General features: G+C 44.0%; 1 protein-coding gene across 3 annotated transcripts in view; it reads right to left on the reverse strand.

Moving 5' to 3' along the window:
- The window catches only part of WIF1 (WNT inhibitory factor 1), a 97,358-nt gene that overhangs the window by 4,195 nt on the left and 73,620 nt on the right, over positions 1–19,543 (reverse strand). The window contains exons 5-9 of one of the 3 annotated variants that reach the window (XM_019514669.1): positions 10,658–10,753; positions 8,199–8,294; positions 6,780–6,875; positions 1,786–1,881; positions 1,080–1,175 (exon numbers count right to left, since the gene is read on the reverse strand). In XM_019514669.1, coding sequence (XP_019370214.1) covers positions 1,080–1,175; positions 1,786–1,881; positions 6,780–6,875; positions 8,199–8,294; positions 10,658–10,753 — 480 coding nt within the window. The remainder of the gene's footprint in view (positions 1–1,079; positions 1,176–1,785; positions 1,882–6,779; positions 6,876–8,198; positions 8,295–10,657; positions 10,754–19,543) is intronic. The other 2 variants (XM_019514670.1, XM_019514671.1) reach the window with 2 other exon arrangements.

Genomic DNA, 19,543 nt, shown 5'->3' on the forward strand with positions numbered 1-19,543 from the left:
TATATATATATATATATATATATATATATGGCTGCATGCCATATATATAAAATCTTGTTTTTATAATTGTTCATTATTGATGACAAATTTTGGAGAATCCAAGTAAAAATTCACCACTAGTTTAACTCCATCAAATCAGCATGTGTCTACACATAGGCTCATAAGAAAGTGGGGCTGGAAGGGACCTCATATGTTCATTTACTCCATCCCTGTGCTCAAGGCAGGATCTGACTGCAGTCAAGTGTCTGTCTAACCTGCTGTTATTTATTTATTTATTTATTATTTAGATTTATATCCTGCCCTATCCAGAAAGGCTCAGGGTGACTTGCAACAACATACAAATGGCCCACAATTGAACAGACTCCCCAGTCAATACCTAAACCCTTTTAAAAATCAACATTAGGCATCACATGGCTCAGAAAGCAGGATACAATTAAAATATTCATTTAAAGAAATTTAATGTTGTTTTAAGACAACGTATTTTTGAATCCTGTAGAAATGGTCAAAAAATAAATTATTTCACTCACCAAATATTTTTAAAATATTTGACATACTTTACAGCTGTTGACCCTTGGGCAGGGTGGAAATTTACATAAATGCTCTTCAAAATATTTCTGCCATTTCAAAATTTCCTTTTTTTTTCCAAACTGTCAATCATCTCTAGAAACCCATATAGGTTGTTTTTTGTAAATGTATCTCCAGTATTCTAATTTCCTGATCCAAAGTCCACTGAAGTCAATGGGAACCTTGGAAGGCTCTGAAGCAGTTCTACCTTATGGGCAGAATAAAAGCCAGGTCATTCAGAAATTGTGCTAGTATCCGTTTTTAGAATTCCTAATAGTTTGATGTAAATGGAGTAGATTTCTGTTTTATTCATTGTTGTTATTATTATGCAGCTTAATATAGCACATACTGAAAATGTCTGGGATAATGAATTATTCTTGTGCCTTTTTTTTTTTTAATGAAAGGAATATTAGCTGAAGGGACTATTTTCATTAGTGATTATCCTATGGCTTTGAACTAGTCATTTGCCCACAGCTGAAAACCTGTGAGAGAGCCCAGTATGTATTCTCACTTACTCTTGTTGCAGTGCCTTCCATGCCAGCCTTCTTTGCACTGGCATTTATTAGGTTCAACACAGGTTCCATACAATCCACAGCCAGGTTCACAGACTGCTGCAAACAAGGGGGAGCATAAATTTATCACTTTCTTGATATTCCATTCAGAGACAGTTACCCAGTTCTTTTCCAGTTAGTCTTTGGAATATGCTAGTTTTGGTATAGGCCAGAGCTTTAGCTGTGAATCTGTAATTGTAAATTGACTGTGTACCGAGTTCTGAAAATTATTTGTACCAATACCGAACTAAAAGACCTGATTCAGCTCTCTCTCATTCTAGTGCAAATCAGGAGCGAAACACTTGAAATCAATGGATTTACATCAGAATAAGCAAGAAGAGATTAGGTAGACTATAGTTGTGTTCATAAAAGGCAGATTTCCAGTAAGATTGTAATATTACAAGGTCTTGAAGTTTTATTATCTTGTAACACATGCCTGATGATATTATACTGATGTGTTATTGCTTTAAAGAAGCTCATAATATTGAAAGGTTTTAAAAATAAGTTTTTGTTGCATTGCTCCTTTATCTGTACTGTATGAAGCATGTCCAGGAAGTAAATTAACGTGAACAAACCTGGCAGCGTACAACATGCTGATATTACTAAACTATATACTGTGTTGCTATCTTATTGAACTTATAAGTATTGATGGAGTGGATTTGGAACTTACGCTTGGAACAAAGATCTCCTTGGTAACCTTTGGAGCACTTGCATTTATTTTTACCAGTACATTTGCCTGCATTTCGACATGGCTGATGACATTTGCCTAGAACAGGAAGTGTGAAAACAGTTAAGTTAATATTCCATTTTTATTCAAAAATAATTACAGAGGGAGAGAGGAAGGTCACTGTTTTAAACATTGTTTGTGAAAAACTTGGTGGACCATGTTGATCAAGAATCCTTTCTGCACAGTATGGATTTGGTGGAGGTGAACTCTTCTAGGCACAGATAAGCTCTGCTTTTTCAAAGATTCATGTGAGCATGTAGGTAGCATGAAACTGAGGCCAGAAATGAGCATGGCCAAGGGCTGTGTTTCTATACAGGTTTTGGGTGCACTTATACCACTGTGATTGTGGAAATACAGTCTGCCATCTCTCAGAACTGTCCCCGTCCCCATACCCACCTAGGAGAGAGACCAGCTTTCTGTAGTTAATAATAGGGAGAATTGATATGGACTGCAGGCAGCTGAGCAGCACCCAGCCCTCTCACCCAGGTATACTTGGAAGACAAAGAAGGACATGGGGGAGATTTTAAACAACAGAGCTCCTCAAAAACTGAACAAATGTTCAGTGTGGGACATAAACAGGCTGTCTGAACTGTCATGCTACAACCTGAGCCCAGGGATACCATGGTTTTGTAGAATTTGCTACAAGACCCATTCCACACTGCTCCACAAACTCAATTTTCACTTTTAAAAAGTTTCTCGGTCTCACACTAGTGAAGAAAATCTTGGAAAGGAGACCAGAATATAACCAATGTTAAATTAAGAGCTGGTTGAGAATTTTTCAATGAAACAGTTTTGTTTTGTTTTTCTTTTTGGAAAACAGTAAATTGTGTAAAGCAAAGCTTCTTGTGGGAATATGCAAATAGCCTGGATGAATACCCAGTAGCTGGGGCACATACCCACTTTGGGGGACAGTCAGATTCATGTGCATGCTCCATGTCGGAGATTTGACTCGGGTCTTCTATATCCCAAGTGAGTGCTGCACCCCAGAAGTTTTTTGGTTTTTTACTCTCACATTTTATCAATGAAAGTTTGAAAGGTCCTGGGGTAAAATGGGATTTTTCAAAAGCTTGTTTGGGGTGATAAAATAGTTTCCTGTCCATGCTAGTATTAATATTTGGCAGAGTTTGCAGACAGCCTGAAACAGGAACAGAGAATGGTGAACTGCCTCATTTCATTTTTTGGGAATTACTCTGTGTGCTACACTTGCACATAAAATATCAACCCTGTTAACTATTTCTCTGCTGATTTACTGTAGCAATAATACCTGGTTAAAGGGCTAATTTCATCATTACAAAGTGACCCTCTAGATGCTAAAACCCCCTCCCCAGCTGTCAAAACCCCAAACTACTGAGATGCATGCATATGTTGTCAAATACAAATGGAATATTTTTCTCTAATATATAGATTGTAGCAGCCCAGAACCAAACTTCATTACTAGTCTATAAACAGTCCTGCTGAGGAAAGCTGCCACATCAGTAAAGTTTCTCTGTAGAAGTGCAGGGAAAGTGAACACTTTTAGTCATTCTGATTTACAAACATTTGCACTTAAAGCAAATACTGGCTGAAGGGTAAATTGCTCAGGAAACCTGGAGGCCATCTATCCTCATTCTCAGTTTGAAATGTGGAGAATGTAAGAAAAATGTTGTGATTTTTTAGACTGTACTAAGGTTACACCAAGGATGCATTTGGCCCCAGCCCTATTCGATTAACTGTGGGCTAAAATATTTTTATGGAATGGAGCAAAGGCTAAATGCTATCCACAGATCTGTTGGTGGAACAGAATCTAAGAGCGGGAAATGGAAAAAGTGACAGAACAATTGGTGAAAGATGGAGAGGAAATAATAAAAAAAATACTATACTCCAGGCTCAAACTGAAATGCTAATTAGAGGCAAAATATAACTACAGTAAGAAGAAACCTGGAAGGCTTAGCAACTGCTTGTTAGTATTGTGAATTAAGGTTAGTAAATTTCCCAGGAGTCTTAGTGACTCGGCTGTTAGAGGAGCACTCAAAATCTTTAAACAATATATAAAAAAAAATATCTTTGCAATTCTCTAAAGATGGCTTTCTGCCTATTGCAAAGCTTTTCTCCCCCTGCTTATTCCAAGACCTCCATGACTGAATGTAGCTGGCTCTGGATCTAAGAAAACAGAATGAGGGGTTTTTTTCTTCTGATGTTTATAAGCCTTGACTAGCATTTTTTCCTCAGTCTCCCACTGCTCCTGCTGGTACGGTTCAGGCAGACGGGCAGTATTTAAGCAATCATGAGCCCAGCCCTACAGAGTGGTTGTGCCTAATTTTACTCCTTCCCATTGAACTCCATGTATTGCCAGCTTAAGTCCTAATATATTTTGGTCCTCTTTTCTTGGAATTGATTTACTGCTTGGATTTTATTTTAAGCCACTTCAGCCAGGTACAGACATTACACTTTTACTGGTATAAGTGATTGGAAACTGGTCTATACCTGTTAGAGAACAGAAGTTTGGCTGGTTTAAAAATGTAAGAACCATGTAACCTGGTCTAAGATTTCCTCCCCTCCCCCTCACCCCCTTGCCCCACCAAAGGGCAAATGTGTGTTCTTTTCACTACTAATCTAAACTAAGATGCTTACAGAAAATTGTGTAACTTAGATACTGCCTCAAGCTTTTTGAATGTCTGTACCCAGCCTTCATGTTTACTCATGTAAATAAACCTGCACGTATGCCAAAGCTTTTGAGGGAGAAGACTACATAAGCCCTGAATCGAGTTAGCTGACACACTGGTTAAAATCCAGGGCTAGGTACAGACATTCAAAAAGCCTGAAGCAAATCTCAATCTAAGTTATGTGGTCTTCTGTAAGCAGCATAGTTTAGATCAGTAGTGAATGGAGCACCACCCTTTGGCCAGTTGAGGGGAGGGCAAATCTTAAACTAGGTTCTGCTGTTTTTAAACCAGTCTGTATGCACTGAACTTCTGTTCTGGGTATAGACCAGTTTCTGATCACTTACACCAGTAAAAATGTAATGTCTGTACTCGCCCAGAGGTCAGGGTGTATTAGAGCTGCTGCTACCCCTGGCAAAGATGCATTACTGGTAGAACAACAAAAGGTTAAGGAAAAAATGTGAATATGGTTCCAGCCTTTGAGGAATGAACATGTGGCAAGATACAATTTTAAAACAAAAAAGGAGGCATGACTCAGGGGTGTCCTGTTTAAGACAGTTGCATGTTAGACCGATTGAACTGTGAGTGTACCCATTACTAGGTAACTGAATACTGTGTTTTTACAAGGATGAATCATTTTAGAATATCAGATCAGAGGTTTGGTTTTCAATAGTTGGAGGTTTTAGAAATGCAAAGATTCTTATACCCTGTTGGTGGCTGATTAACTGAAATAGCCTTTTATGTTTTCTACTATATGATTTTATAATTTTTTTTAAAAAGCTGCTGACAAAGGTACACATTCCTCAAGCTCTGAGTTAAACTGACCATTTTCATTTGACATTATGGGACTTCTTATGTGATTTGTCTGGAATGAGGGAAGAAATTAGATTATCAGTGTTGGATTCAGACTTGATGGCAACAGGTGCAAATACCGTGAAAATCCATGGAGTTAAACCTTAGACTAAGTCTGATTTTTTTTTTTCAAATAATTAGCTTGTAAGGAACAGATACTTGTACCATCACTGTGCTGGAAGAACACATATTTATTTACATAACAACAACACAACCTTGCTGCTGTTGCTGATTTTGCAGCTGTTTCAGAACTAGCAATCCATAAAGCATAAAACAGTAGAAAATGTTTTCCAGACTGTGCCTGCCTATCAATATGGTCAAGAATTGACATATTGTGCCACGTTTTGATCCTTTTTGTTATTTGCCTAGTTATTTACTTATCTTCTGATACGTGTTTGTTGAACTGTTTGTTGCACTTTATTTGCCTGTGTTGTCTGGGATTTGGGGGGTTAAATTTCATGTACCGAGAGGTGCATTTATTTCATGGATTGCATGACTATATGGATGTGAGGCAAGCTAAGAAAAAAATCGTACATATACAAAACCAAACCCCTCACCTTGCTCATGTGGAGAGTCCCATTGAAAATGCTGAGCTTGCTTACATGAGTAAGAGGGATATTCAGTACTGAAATTTGTTAGTGGACATACAGGGCAAAAAGTATAATGTGTGTGTATATTTTCCAAACCAAAACACTGGCACTCTTTCTAGGAATGGGGACGACTAAATTAATTCAACAGAGTTGTGAGAGAGTCCTTTTTAGTGAGATCAAATGCCTGACAGCTGACCTCCCAGTTTTGTGCAGCACTGGCCACACCTCCATCCCCAGCTTTATGTAGAACAGTTCGATTGACTGCGGACTAAAATATTCTGAATGGCTTTGATGCTAAGCTGCTGAAAATAGTAAGCCTTTTGATGTTGAGCGCAAGAATGTTCAACTTGCCACATAAATGCAACTTAATACTGCAAGCTGAAGCTCTTAGCCTAAACAGTCCTCTGCCCTTTTTGCTTGAACTCCTCCAATAGCAATGGCTATCTCCATATATCCCTTTCAGAATTTATGGCCTTAGTTCCAGTCTCACATGTGTAGGTATGAATTGCTATGTATTTTGAAAATATCCACTCCATGTAGATTTGCCACACTGGCATGACCAGACAGTGGTGCATGAGTGCTCAGGCTACTGCTGTGCCCATATAGTACTTAGAAGAAGAAGAAAATGAAAAAAATCAAGAATGTACCTTAATGACCAAACAATGATTAAAAACTCATCAGTTAGAAAAAATGGGGAAGAACGTGCTCACAATTCTGAATTGACCTCTGAGGGCCCCAGTCTGCTACTTGATAACCTCAGCTGTAAACTAGCACAGACGTGTGTCACTTGATCTTTCAGACACTGTAAATAGAACACCCTTTAAGTCACGTGAAACAATGTAATGTGGAGACTCACTAATTTCACAATGGTCTCCCTCAAATCCAGAAGGACAAATGCATTTTCCTAGATAGAAACAGGTCCCTCCATTGAAACAGGTTGTTGTGCAGTTAGCTAAAGGAAATAAAGCAAAATAAAATTAAAATTAATTTTGGATGTAAATTATTTTGACCCTTTGCATTGCCTGGTCAAAAATTATGTAAAGTAATGTTTAAATAGCTGTATTAATATATTTCCATGTAGGTTATAAGGGAATAGTAAAATGCACTAACAGACCTGTAATGGCTGATAGACACATGCATGCACATGCACACACAGAGTTACTCTCCAGCCCATTTCATTTCATACTCCAAATTAGATAAAGCTTGTGCTTGAGCATCTGGGATTCACATGAATCTAACAGTTTGATGCCAGTCAGAATATCTGGAGTATTTCTTTGTGGTTTACATATAAAACCACAAACTCAAAAAAAAAAAGCAGGACTGTTCTTTAAAACTTCCAGTGATAGAGATTCCACAACTTCCAGACAATGTGCTTCAGTGCTTAACAATCTTCATATCTACATTAGATAGTAGGAACAACTTTCTACATTTCCCTTATTGCAATTTAAGCCTTTTACTTCTTGTCCTATAATTTGTGGAAACATAAAGCAATTGTGACCTTCTATATAACAACAAGAGTTAGACACCATAAATTAGCGGTTCTCAGCTCCTTTATACTCAAGGCATTCAAAATGAGAGCTCTCAGCTTTCACTCATTTCTTGACTATGAAAAAATTATAAAGAAATATTTCTGTTACAAAGCACTTAGAAAGACCACAACAGGTCAGAATACTTTTGATAAACTGAGAGATTTCAAATAGGAATACATATTATCTTGCAAATAATGTGTAGGTGTTTGCATACCTAACAGTGTTAATATTGCACAGCACCTTCAAAAGGAGCTCACAGCACCACAGTGTGCTGTGGCACCCTAAGTGAGAATCACTGCCATAAATGATATGTAGGGAGACACAGTCATGCTTTCTGCAATCTGTGACATTTTGTCAAGATTACAATATAACTGCTTCCAAGTGTATAGCATAGGTACAAATAGTTAAACACAGTGCTATTGCATTTGCTTTCTCTTACCTTTTTGTAACCAACTTTCCTAGGAATATGAATGATTTTTCTATAAGTATTATGCCTGTGTCCTATTATCTCTCCCTTGCTGTCCTATTGAAGCTTTCAGGCTCAGGTAACTCTCTCAAGTTTGTTTACAGACGGTATTAAACAATCTTTAAGATTATGACTTTAAGCTGATTATTCGCCTAACACTCCAACACCCTCTACCCACCACTGAGAAGAAAATTACATGAGGGACAGTTGAGCACAGCACAGAAAGGTAGCAATAGGTAGTTTTAAATAGGTGATTTACAGCTTTCAACTCTACAGTTACCTTTATCACAGTTGATGCCATAGAATCCAGGTGGGCAGATGCACAAACCAGGTGTAACACATAGTCCACCATTCATGCAGCGGGGTGCACATAGAGCTAATTTGGAGAGAGTGAATGAGAACAAATTGCTGGGAAACTTACCAAAAATGACTATAGGATTGTATATTATAATTGAACATTCACAACAAAACAACCTTCTGGTGACCATAACAAGTGTGCTACAATATAATACCAAATGTGTTCTAGTAAACTATGCCTATTAGTATATTAGGAGGGCTGACATTTGAAGAATGCAAGAAATTTGAAAAATGACTGATGTTTTAATCTTAAATTGTAAATATTTAGACCAAAAATTGCTCCTTATTCAAATTACTCCCAAACTGGAGGCTACAAACTGACTCTCTGGACTCCTGTAAATTCTTCAGTTGTTTTGGTGAAGAACCGGCCAAATGCTCAGTCACTTGTGTCTATGGATTAGGTCCATGTCTCAAAGTCTAGGCCAGGGGTAGGCACAGTTTTTTGGCCAGATTGCCGAAACCCCCCACAATGCCTACCTTGGAAGGTGCTGGAATGTCAGCATGCCAGAAAAACAAATGAGGGTAGGAGGTATATGGCACGATGCTCTGCTTTTGCCCCTGCCCCCCATCCCTGCTGCCCCTTCCACCCCACCCAAAACCTCTGCCCCTGAGCCCAGGCTCCGTAGCTTTCAGCAGCTACCCAGAACCTCGGCCAGCTGCAAACATCTGCTGCCTCTCGGCCCCGGTCCCAGGCTCCAGGGAGGCCGCACATACCAGCAATGCTCCCCGCTGTGCTGCCCTCGCTGCTTCCTCAAAGCAGCGCTGGGACCTGGCACAGCAGGGCACAGTGCGGGGCACAGAAAGCTGCCTGCTCCCAGCTCCCCACTGCCCTGCCCCACTTCCCCTGTGTGCACGGGAGAAGCATGGGCAGCAGCGCGGGGTTGTGCCCCTCACTGCTGCCCCTGCCTGCAGGGGAAGTGTGGCAAGGCAGCGGGGAGCTGGGAGCAGGCAGCTTTCTGCGCCCCTTGCTGTGCCCTGCAGTGCCAGATACCAACACTGCTTTGCAGAAGTGGCGGGGAAGGCAGCACAGCGGGGAGCACTGCCGATATGTGCTGCCTCCCCGGGGCCAGGTCTGGGGCTGGGAGGTGGCTGGGGCTGGGGTGGAGAGGCAGCAGATGTTTGCAGCTGGCCCAGGTCCTGGACAGCTGCTGACAGCCTGAGCTGCTTGCAGCAGGGCTTCCATGGGAGCAGCCCGAGGTCTGTGGCTATCAGCAGCCATGCAGAGCTGGGGCCGCCTGCAGCCAGAAGGCTACAAACAGCTGCTGCTCTTCCAGCCCAGCCCCAGGCTCCAGGAAGGCAGCAGGTACCGGCACTGCACCCACTGGGGCCAGGGCCGGGAAGGCAGCAGCAGTCTGTAGCCTCCCGGCTGCAGCCGGCCCCAGCTCTGGGTAGCTGCTGATAGCCATGGAGCCCCGGCTCCTCCCAGCAGGGCTTGCAGCATCCCAGCTACCTGCTGGGATGAGCCCAGGCTCCTGGCTGGCAGCAGCTACCCAGAGCTGGGGCCGGCTGCAGCTGGGGGGCTGCAAACAACTGCTGCCTCCCCGGCCCCAACGTGTGCCAAGGAAAATGATCTTGCATGCCATGCTCAGCACATGTCAGGGGTTGCCAACCCCTGGTCTAGGCCATCCCACTGTGGTTACAACATAATCCAGCTTTTGGGGAGATGTCAGGGAGCAGGGGTTCAATTCATTATTGGCCATAATTAACTTTCCAGGGATACCTGCAGAACTAAGTGAGATGAGGCTGTGGGGGTGTCTTGTTGCTAGAGGCTCTACCTTTTCCTGGAGCTCTCTGGAGCACTCACAGGGAAGGCAGTGGGAAGCATGAAGAAAAGCAACAAGTGTATGCAGCACTTCACTCATCATTCAATACCTTCTACTACCCAAAATGGCCCCTCTCCACTAATGGAATAAAAAGGGAGTATCTTCCCTAAGCATTTTCCCTTCTATTGTCTGGCTGCTTGAGACACAGCTTCAGCATCTACTTTAGATATTATCTTCAAACAACAAATGCAAAACAACCAGAATGCTGTACTGTGTTTTCCAGCTAGTCTTCATTAGTAGAAGGATTTCATTTAATCTCTTGCCAGATAGTTTTTTGTGATTAGGGGACTCTTAACTGTTGGTGATTTTTTTTCATTGAAAAATAGCTGCTCACTGAAGGATTTCTTTTTTGTTTACAAGTCGGCATTTTCATTAAGCAATTGATGTTTTGATTAGTCCTCAGCTCCTAATGGTAGTTCACATATATGTTTGGATTTAATATATTCAGATATCTAGCTACATGTGAAAGAGGACATTCTGACTGCGGAGAGTACCATGTAGTAACTGCTCTTGTATCAGAACTATTGAGGAAAAAATATTGAGGGAACTTTTTAGTTACCTTTCTCACAGTGAGGTCCATAAAATCCATCTGGACATTCACACACATGCCTTTCATTGCAAAAACCTCCATTTCTGCACCCTCCTGGGCACTCAGCTTCATAAAAAATATAACATTATTAATCAGACATGAAAATTTTCAGTTATAATGCCAGTTCCCACCATGCCGATACATTCTATTCACAGACCAGGGAAAAATAGATGGCAACAATTATAAAAATTGAGACAATTATCAAAATTCATTGGCCAAGTAGGAAAATTCTAGACTACTTGGACTAGATGATCTGCTCAGGTCCCTTCCGACCCTAGAAACTATGAAACTATGAAACTATGAAATTCTGACTTAGATGAAAGCTCAGCTAAAAAATTCCCCATAGGAAATCAACAACATTTTATCTACAAATACAACTGGCATCATATAATTAGTTACACTCATGTAAGTATGATTTATGCTTGACACTGATATTCTAGTCCTCTGTGCTGTTCTATGGGGTAAGGAATAACATAGAATCCAATACTGTATACAGAAATAAACAGTCAGTCAGTACATAACCTGGAGCATGAGTGCTACACTTCTTGTGAGATATGCCACTTACTCAGCAGAACAAGCTTCAGTTTCTGGGTTGATTTAATGTATGGCTGGAGGTATTAGGTGTATCGCATTAACCACTATACATTAATCTAATTACTATTAAGATGACAATGTCATGGATGCAAATGAAGAATCATTCTCCGGGCTGGATTCCTGGACAATGATCACATATCATCATCCAACCCTCACTCACATCCCAAATATCTACCACATACTGTTAGGCACGTGGCAGCATTGGCTACGTTGTATAGAGAAGAGAAATACATCTGGGTATCATCAGCATTCTAAAACATCCTATACCATTGAGCAGGAGGCGGCACAAATTGGGACCCTCTGGGACCACACAAAAATAAGCCCTCAGGGCTGAAGAGCAATTGCTCAAAGATCTCTCCTAGATAAGAATGACGCCACAGAGGAGTGGCCCTGTCTACTTTCATTAAAGCAAGCCAACAATGTCTTGTGATCAGTGCTACCAAGAGCAGCACACAGCTCTAACAAAATAAGGATGGTCATCTGATCTTTATTCATTACTGAGAAGGGACTAACTACCTGTGCAGTCTTTTTCACTATACCCAGGTCAGTTCTCAGAAGGGTAAGTATTAATGAAGTCTATAGATACTCTGAGACGTGTCACATCATAACATTATCAGCACCCTTAACTCAACTTGGAAGATTCTGAATGATAGTTGGCCGGAGAGAGAAACAGTGCATCTGAAAAATCCTTCCTTAATTGCTGAAGTCCGTCAACAGTGGTCCCAGTTCTCTGCTGGCCCTGAATGCCTTTACCAAAAAATGCAAGGACACCTCAATTGGATTCAGGGAAGATGTACCACCTCCTTTTGGTCCAGTCAATCTCCTGAATAGCATTAAGTTGAGTTCAAAGTTTAAATATTTACAGCGTTTACAAAGACTATTTTAATTTTGCTGTGAACAGTTGAATACATATAAATGCGGATGCACCTGTCTGCATGAGACACTCATGCAGCCCATGGAAATGCTGAAAACTGATTCTGAATAATTTTTAGAAAGTTTTGTGCAATTCCCCCCCTAATATTGTAGTCAGGTGGAATGTATCATCAGCTGGAAATGTACAGATTTACCCTTAGATAAATTTCCTTATTGAAATAATAAGAAAGGGCTAAATAGAACTACAGGTAAGCTTTTAAAATTATTGACAATATTCTTTCCTCACTTTCAAAACTCGAACACTTTGAAGTCAATAGGAACTTCTGGGTGAACTGGCGAGTAGAGAAAGTGGAAAAAATTCTACTCTTAGTTTTACTGTTGTGCAGGAGTGAAATTTGAGGCCCTCAAGCAAAAGCAAGCAAACTGGAAGAGAAGTTAAATTTAAATATACTATCTACATAGACTGTCACTGTATGGAATAGAATGTATGGTTTTAAATGTGAAGCTGTTTGCAATAGTAGTAATAAGAGTAAAGGCTTTTTGTCTTTGTTCCAACATTATATTCTAGGATTTTTTTCTGGAAATGTTTTTCCCTTTGTATACAATGCAGAGCTGCTATTCATTATACAGAATATATGCTTAACAAATACCATTTCAAATAGAGAAATAGAAAAACATTATTTTTTGTGTGGCCACCTCTTAGCCACAACAAAGCCTCCCCTTTCCCACAAAATTGCTCCTTGGTTTTCCCTACTTCCTTTATTGGGGGCCCTTTCTGACTAGCTAGGAATAGCTGGAAACAATGACCCAGGGCCCAGACAGCAGCGGATATGAATGCCTTGGCTTTATGACATATATGTCTTGGGATCTTCTCTTCTCCCATAAAGGAGTTCTTTTAAAGAAAACAAAAACAGTGTCTTTTATGACACCATTACAAAAACAGACTACCCGTAAGAACATTTCAATTTCTTCCAATAGCCATCAGAAATTTTGCAGCATCCATTTCAATAAACTAAGCACAAGAAGGAGAAGCTTACCCTCACGTAACCAAATATAGGCTGGAAGACACTGGCATGATAGACACTTACATGTCCCTAAGAGTACTGTTTCTGTTGTGTGACCATGCCTCATACTCAGGCTCAAGAAGTGAAAGATAGATGACTATTTAGTCACAGAATTCCCCAGGAGTAATATGGGTCTTGTCACACAGGACACTTAGTATGTGATAAATCTTGGAACATCATGCGATTAATGTTAGAACATGTCCTGAGCAGGCTCACGGTAATGTTTACTACAAACCCTAACATGCACAGCTTGTACTTTGTCACCAGAGGCCTAGCAAGCAGGCATCGCAGCATACCATGCTAGAATGACTTTTCCTCAATTTTATGATGGCAGCCAAAAACAGATTAACATAGAGCAAAGCACTGAATGACTGCCCATCTTGCTGAGGGCACCAGTGCCAATCCCACCTTGACCAACTGTCCCAAGGACAATCCCAGGAATCTCCAGAGACCTTATGGAGATGATGAGTGGTGGAACTGAGTGAATCCTTGCCTCAGCTTCTCTAATCCACAGACACTTGATGATCTTGTGGCACAAGCTCTTGGTCCTGGTGAGGTGCTACTTTGAAGACCACGATGCTGCCATTGGCATCATGCTGGCCCACTTGCAGGAAGGACAACATGACGCTGTACAAGCCAGGGTGCTGCAGGTCTAGTATCAAATGCCACCTTGTTGCTGCTGGACACTGCTGGTGGGCTTGGACTGGTGGGAGCAACTTGTGCTTGATAACTGAGATGATGAGCAGCAGTGGCAGAACTTTAGTATGTTCCATGGCACGTGTGGACCTTTACACCAAGCTGGCTCCCTGCCACTGTGACAAGACATTGAGCACCAGCACCCTATGTCTGTCAAAAGATGAATAGCCTTGGTGATTTGGAAGTTGGCAAAACACTGACAGCCTCTGTTCCACCACCAACCAGCTAGCATGGGGTTGCACAACAGCAACAACAGTCGTGTGTGGAATATATGATGTCAGACTTGAAGGAGCCAGGGCCTCAGTTCATCTGGCTTGGGGACCCACAGGAAGTCATTGCTGGGTTTAAACAGATGGGCTCTATGAACCACATGGGCACCAGCAGTGGGAAACACATATCCATTCTGTGCTCCCCTCATTTGTACCTCAGATTACATAAATTGCAAGGGGGGTCTTTTCTGGTATACTGCAAGGAGTCACTAACATCAATGTTGGGTGGTCGGGCCAGGGACACAATACCTGCATATTCAGGAACCCTGGTTTCTGGTAATGGTCAAGCTAGAGTTCACTGCTAGAGCTCCCACCATGAATTTGGCTGCTTGTTACTCCCTTGATCACCAGGGACCCAGCCTATCTGCTGCTCCCCTGGTTCATAAAGCTATACAGCAGCCAGCTGAACCATAAAAAGGAGTTTTTCAGATACTGGCTGAGCAGGTGCCAGATGGTGGTGGTGCATGTCTTTGGGCACCTAAAGGTGTGCTGGAGGTCCCTATGGGTTCAGCTTGAACTCAGGCTGAGGAACATTCCTAGCTTTGTGACCCCTGTATGCATCCTTGACAATATATGCAAGGTGAGAGGAGAAGCCTTCCTGGAAATTAGGCCAGCTTTGGACCAACACATATGGAGTAGAGCCCCTGGTGCTCTGGATGGTACCCAGAAGAGCTCCTGGCTGAACTTCCCAGACAGAACCACCTCCAGGCTGTTCTGATCAGGGAAGCCTTGGCCAACTCCTTTCTGGGACAATGTTCTGCCAGATGGAAGCGGGGCACAGGGGACCTCTAAGTGATTGTCAGTCCTTCATTCACCATGCTGTACCTTTTAATGTACTTCTCCAAAACATCTCAGTAAACATCTTTCACATTAACTTTTTGCCTTAATGCTCCCTGTTGTGAAGGACTGGAGCAGGGCAGGGTGGGGCACCTGGAGAGGGAGAAAAAAGATTGGGCCTGCTGGAAAACTGATGGGAGAACTGAGGTCCTGCACTGGAAGTTTGCAAGAGCTGGCTGGGAGGGGGAAACTCAGGAACTGGGTCCTGAGCTGGGAGTTCATGAAGGCTGGCTGGGAGGTGGGGAACAGAGGCTGGGTGGGTTGGGGTTGAAAATGACTTGAGTGGTGGCCTGGACCAGAAGCACACAAAAAACAAATTTTGTAACTGTGAAAGCTTTATTTCTTCAAATACACTTAAAATAAGCACTTGAAAACAAAAACCATCTCACAAGCAACTGTGATAAGCTTAAATTAACACTGTGCAAACAGAGATGAGTGGGGTACTTTCAGGTCCACCCAAATCCTTTATCTACAGGTCTCCTTGCTGGATGGCTCCACAGAGCTTGATAGCTGCACGGGTAGATCCAATTCCACACTGCTGAGGAGCTGGATGGGGGCAAATAGTGCCAGGGTACATGCTTCTGTCTCATCATTGGAGTTCAGGTACCTTTCTGTGGTACTGCCTCCATGCTGCTGGGGTGCTGTCACCTCCTGTTGTTTCAGAAAAGGGAAAGGCTGCCCCTGCCATAGCCTAGACCTGCTGCCCAGACCTCCACTCCCTGCTTGGCACCCAGCCATGCCAGCAGGTATACGGTTCTGACTGGCCAGCGTGGTTGGAGTACGGGGTGGTATGCACAGTGTGCCCAACCAGCCTCCTCTTGCTCCACTGGCCATTCTGAGGCAGTTGCTGGCCAGGAAAGGGTGTGGGAGGATATGTGGGAGGCAGCCAGTCTCCATGGTAGCCCAGGCTGGTGTTAGACTGGTGCCATTGCCTCTGGTTGGGTGTGGGAGGGTAGGTGACTATAGGTGTTTGCAGCCTTATAGTCATGACATAAACATACTCTGCAGCAGCAGTAGCCACCCTGTCCAGGAAGGACTACATGAGTCTGTAACAGACTGGAGGGATGCATGGATCTGGAGGGCCAATTCCTGGACCATCTCTGAGCCTCTGCATCTGTTCCAGGAACTGGTAGTCCTAATCCACGGAAGTTTGCCGAACACTTCTTAGCAGCTCCTCCGACCAATCATGCTGGTGCTCATGGGCAGCAAGCCAGCTCTCAGTGGCATCACCTCTCCATGTGAAGGATTCCATGAACTCCTCCAGCATCTTGCTGGTCCTACTGGTGTTTTGGTTACAGGATACTGTCTGAGTGGGACTGCCCTTTCATGTCCTTAGAGCAGCATCAGTGCTGAAACTTCCAGAGCTCTCCCAGGCCAGAGCAAACTCAGAGGACTGAACAAAATAGAAGTGACTTTGAGTGCACTTCCATAGTTAGCAGATAATTTGTGTCAATCCTGGAATTCCCACACATACAGTCTTGACAGGTGCACAGACAACATTACACTGACAGCAGGGCAGACCTTGAAATTGCTACCAGCTTCTAAGATATTATGAGGGAAAGCCAGTGTGTTTTACTCTCCCTGCTCACTTCCATGAGTAAGCAGGATGAGAGGAGAACCGTACCATGGTAAGCAATCTCTCAGATATCTACTCTCAGCTAGCTACCGTCTCCCCCAAACTCTTCCCCCCCCCAGAGTTGCCCACAGGTGGGTGGGGATCACCCATTAGGAAGGCACCTTCCTACTACATTATCTTGTCTGTCCCTGTCTCAGCACATCACTTCTCTGGTTGATATCTCCCTGGCAAGAATGTTTTGGCAGCACAGATCTTTTTGAGCTTGCAGGTGGCAACCCTACAAGATAGGCCCTGCTACTTCTGCAAGCTTTTGTGCCAGCACTTATCCTAGAGACATGGAAGAGCATAACTATTTGTGATGGCTCCCTGGAAAAAGTAGTGATTCCATGGAATGTATGCTGAGACTTCGGAAACTTTTCTACTTCTGTATTACTGCTTCATAGCTCTGCCAAGCATCCTAGCAGTGAAAGCAGTGATCATTCTCATATTGAACTAGGATAATCTTGCCCTCCTCCACACCCTACAAAGCTCTCTTGAAGAATGATGCCCCATCTTGTGCTCTGCCTGAATGCTCTGAGCCCACTGTCATGTCACTGCAACCCTAAGCTGTGAAGAAGACCTGGAATCCCAAGAGATGAAAACTTTCACTGCCACCCAAAGTGGCTCCACCTAGTATCGGTGGGGTGACAGAGACAGCTGAAGTGACAGTGATGACAGTGTTCCCCAGCAGCAGACTCATCTGCACCTGGCCACCACAGAGGAGCATATGGGACTACCACCAGCCATACCAACAGTGCCTTTGGAGGGTGAGGATGCAGGTTGACCTGGGGTTATGGTTTATTCTACATGTCCCTCCTCTCAGAGATTTGCCCCCTCAGCCACCCCTCTGACTGTGCTCAGGTGCACCTAAATAAATGCTTTAAATAGTGCGTTTCTATGAGTTAGTACCCCAAAATGCTGTCCAAGGCTGTCCAAGGGCTGGACCCTGGTGTTGCAGGGGGAGCTCTGTTAAGCCAACCCTAGATACTGGCATGCAGATTTCAACCAGCATCTACCAATATGTGTGGCCCAGGGGGAAGTTGGCCCCTTGAAGCCCATCAAAGTACCCCAGTACATGTGGGATGTCCAGAAACAGGGAAGGGGCTGGCTGTGAGCTGCCATTTCTAAGTAGGGTGGTTTGTGGGGTGAGGCAGGTAGACTGGGTTTCCACTTATCATTTTGCATGTATGGATTAACCCTTAACTAGGGTTAATAATAACTGGCCCAGCCACTAGGTGCCTTAACTGGCTCCTCAAGCCTTAATGTGTCATTGGCCTATGTACAATTGCCACAGTGTAAGCACTGGCCACTAATTCTCATCTCCTCTGCATTGTGCTGAACACAATGCCCACAGTCTTCTGGTAAATTAAAGGGGTAGGGGAGCAGTGTGTATTGATTGCCAATCCCACACCTAAGAAATTCCTGAGTCCTGAGTCACCACCCAGCTATGCGCCACCTCCAGAGGTCCAAGCACCCCACCAGTAATCCTTTCCCTGGAGTTCCTGCTGAAACATACTTCTAGTTGGTCTAGGTTGCCCGTGTCCACCTGCTTGATAAGTGTCTTGTCCAAGCTGTCCCCATCTTGTCCAGCCTGTGTTTGAGTCTGGGTGGGGACCAAGTCCACTGAGCCAACATCCTTGTGCTCTGCCATGGCTTTTGTGGTAGCAGGTGGTGGAGACAGAACTCCATCATCATTTTGATTGTTATCATGCTGCATTAGGCCTGTGTGTGTTCAGTGCATGGTGTGGTGGAGAGCAAAAGGATGGTCCTCCTCAAGGATGCTTGAAAACTCCTTGTAGAAGGGGACCACAGTTCTTTCAGCACCCAAGACCTTGTTGGTGCCCATGCCCTGAATATACTGCAACTTCATGCAGTTGACTTTAGTGTGGATCTACTGCCAGTTCTGGTAGTGCCCTTGAGCCACCATCTGGGCTGTGATGTGCTTGTGGACCATCTTGTTCTGTTGGTTGTCTGTTGTGCCCTGTTTTCTCCTCTCCAGAGGTGGATTAATGCACTGGCCCCAGGGGCCCCTGCCAATCAGGGGCCCCTTGGGTGCCTGGGTTTCCTCAGGAAATGGCGGGTTTCCCCTTGCAGGTGGGCAGCATTCTAGCCTGCAAGGGGTCCTGTTTGGAGCTACTGGGAGTGGGACTCAAGGGGTGCTACGTGCATGTGTGTGGCTGCATGCATGCCTATGGCCAGTAAACAGCCAGGTCAGCATGGAGAGCAGCTCCTTGCAGGTAAATCTCTGGAGGGGAAGGGGTATGGGGAGGGAAGGGGCAGACCAAGGCTGCCATGGTGAGTGAGGGAGTGGGACAGGGACTGGGGGTGCTGCCCAGCCAGGGTGGTACATGGGATCTGGGGCCGGGGTGGGGAGTGGGACGGAACCATGGGCGGCTTGTCCAGGGGACGTGGTGGGGGGGGTGGAGGAGGGAAGGGGGTAACTCCCTACCACTGTGCGCACCCCCCAGGGGAGGAATGGGGTGGCATGTGCTCCCCACATAATTGTGCATGGGACAGATGTGGGCTGCCCCCTGTGTGTGCTGCCAGCAGCAGTGGGGGCAACAAGTTATGCCTCCCACTGCCAGGTAGGCATGGAGCATGTGGCCAGCATGGGGACCCCAGGGCAAAGGCAGCAGAGTGGAGAGCCCTGATCCCACGGGGCAGCCTGCATCTGCCTTCACCCCACTCAGCTCTACTCCAGCTGTGGTTGTGGGTGGAAAGGGGAGCAGGGAGGAGAGGTGAGCATGTGCCACCCCATCTGCAGCCTGACTGGGTCCATTCACCCTCCCCTGTGGGATGTGAAGGCCCACCCCACCCTTGGCAGCAACAACACTGGGCTATAGGCTGTACAGGAGGGACAGGAAAGGTGGGGCGTGGCACTCTACATTAAGGAGGAATACCCATCCTC

The sequence above is a fragment of the Gavialis gangeticus genome, unplaced genomic scaffold (assembly GCF_001723915.1).
Source record: "Gavialis gangeticus isolate Ggan-Ray unplaced genomic scaffold, GavGan_comp1, whole genome shotgun sequence".
Lineage (NCBI taxonomy): Eukaryota > Metazoa > Chordata > Crocodylia > Gavialidae > Gavialis > Gavialis gangeticus.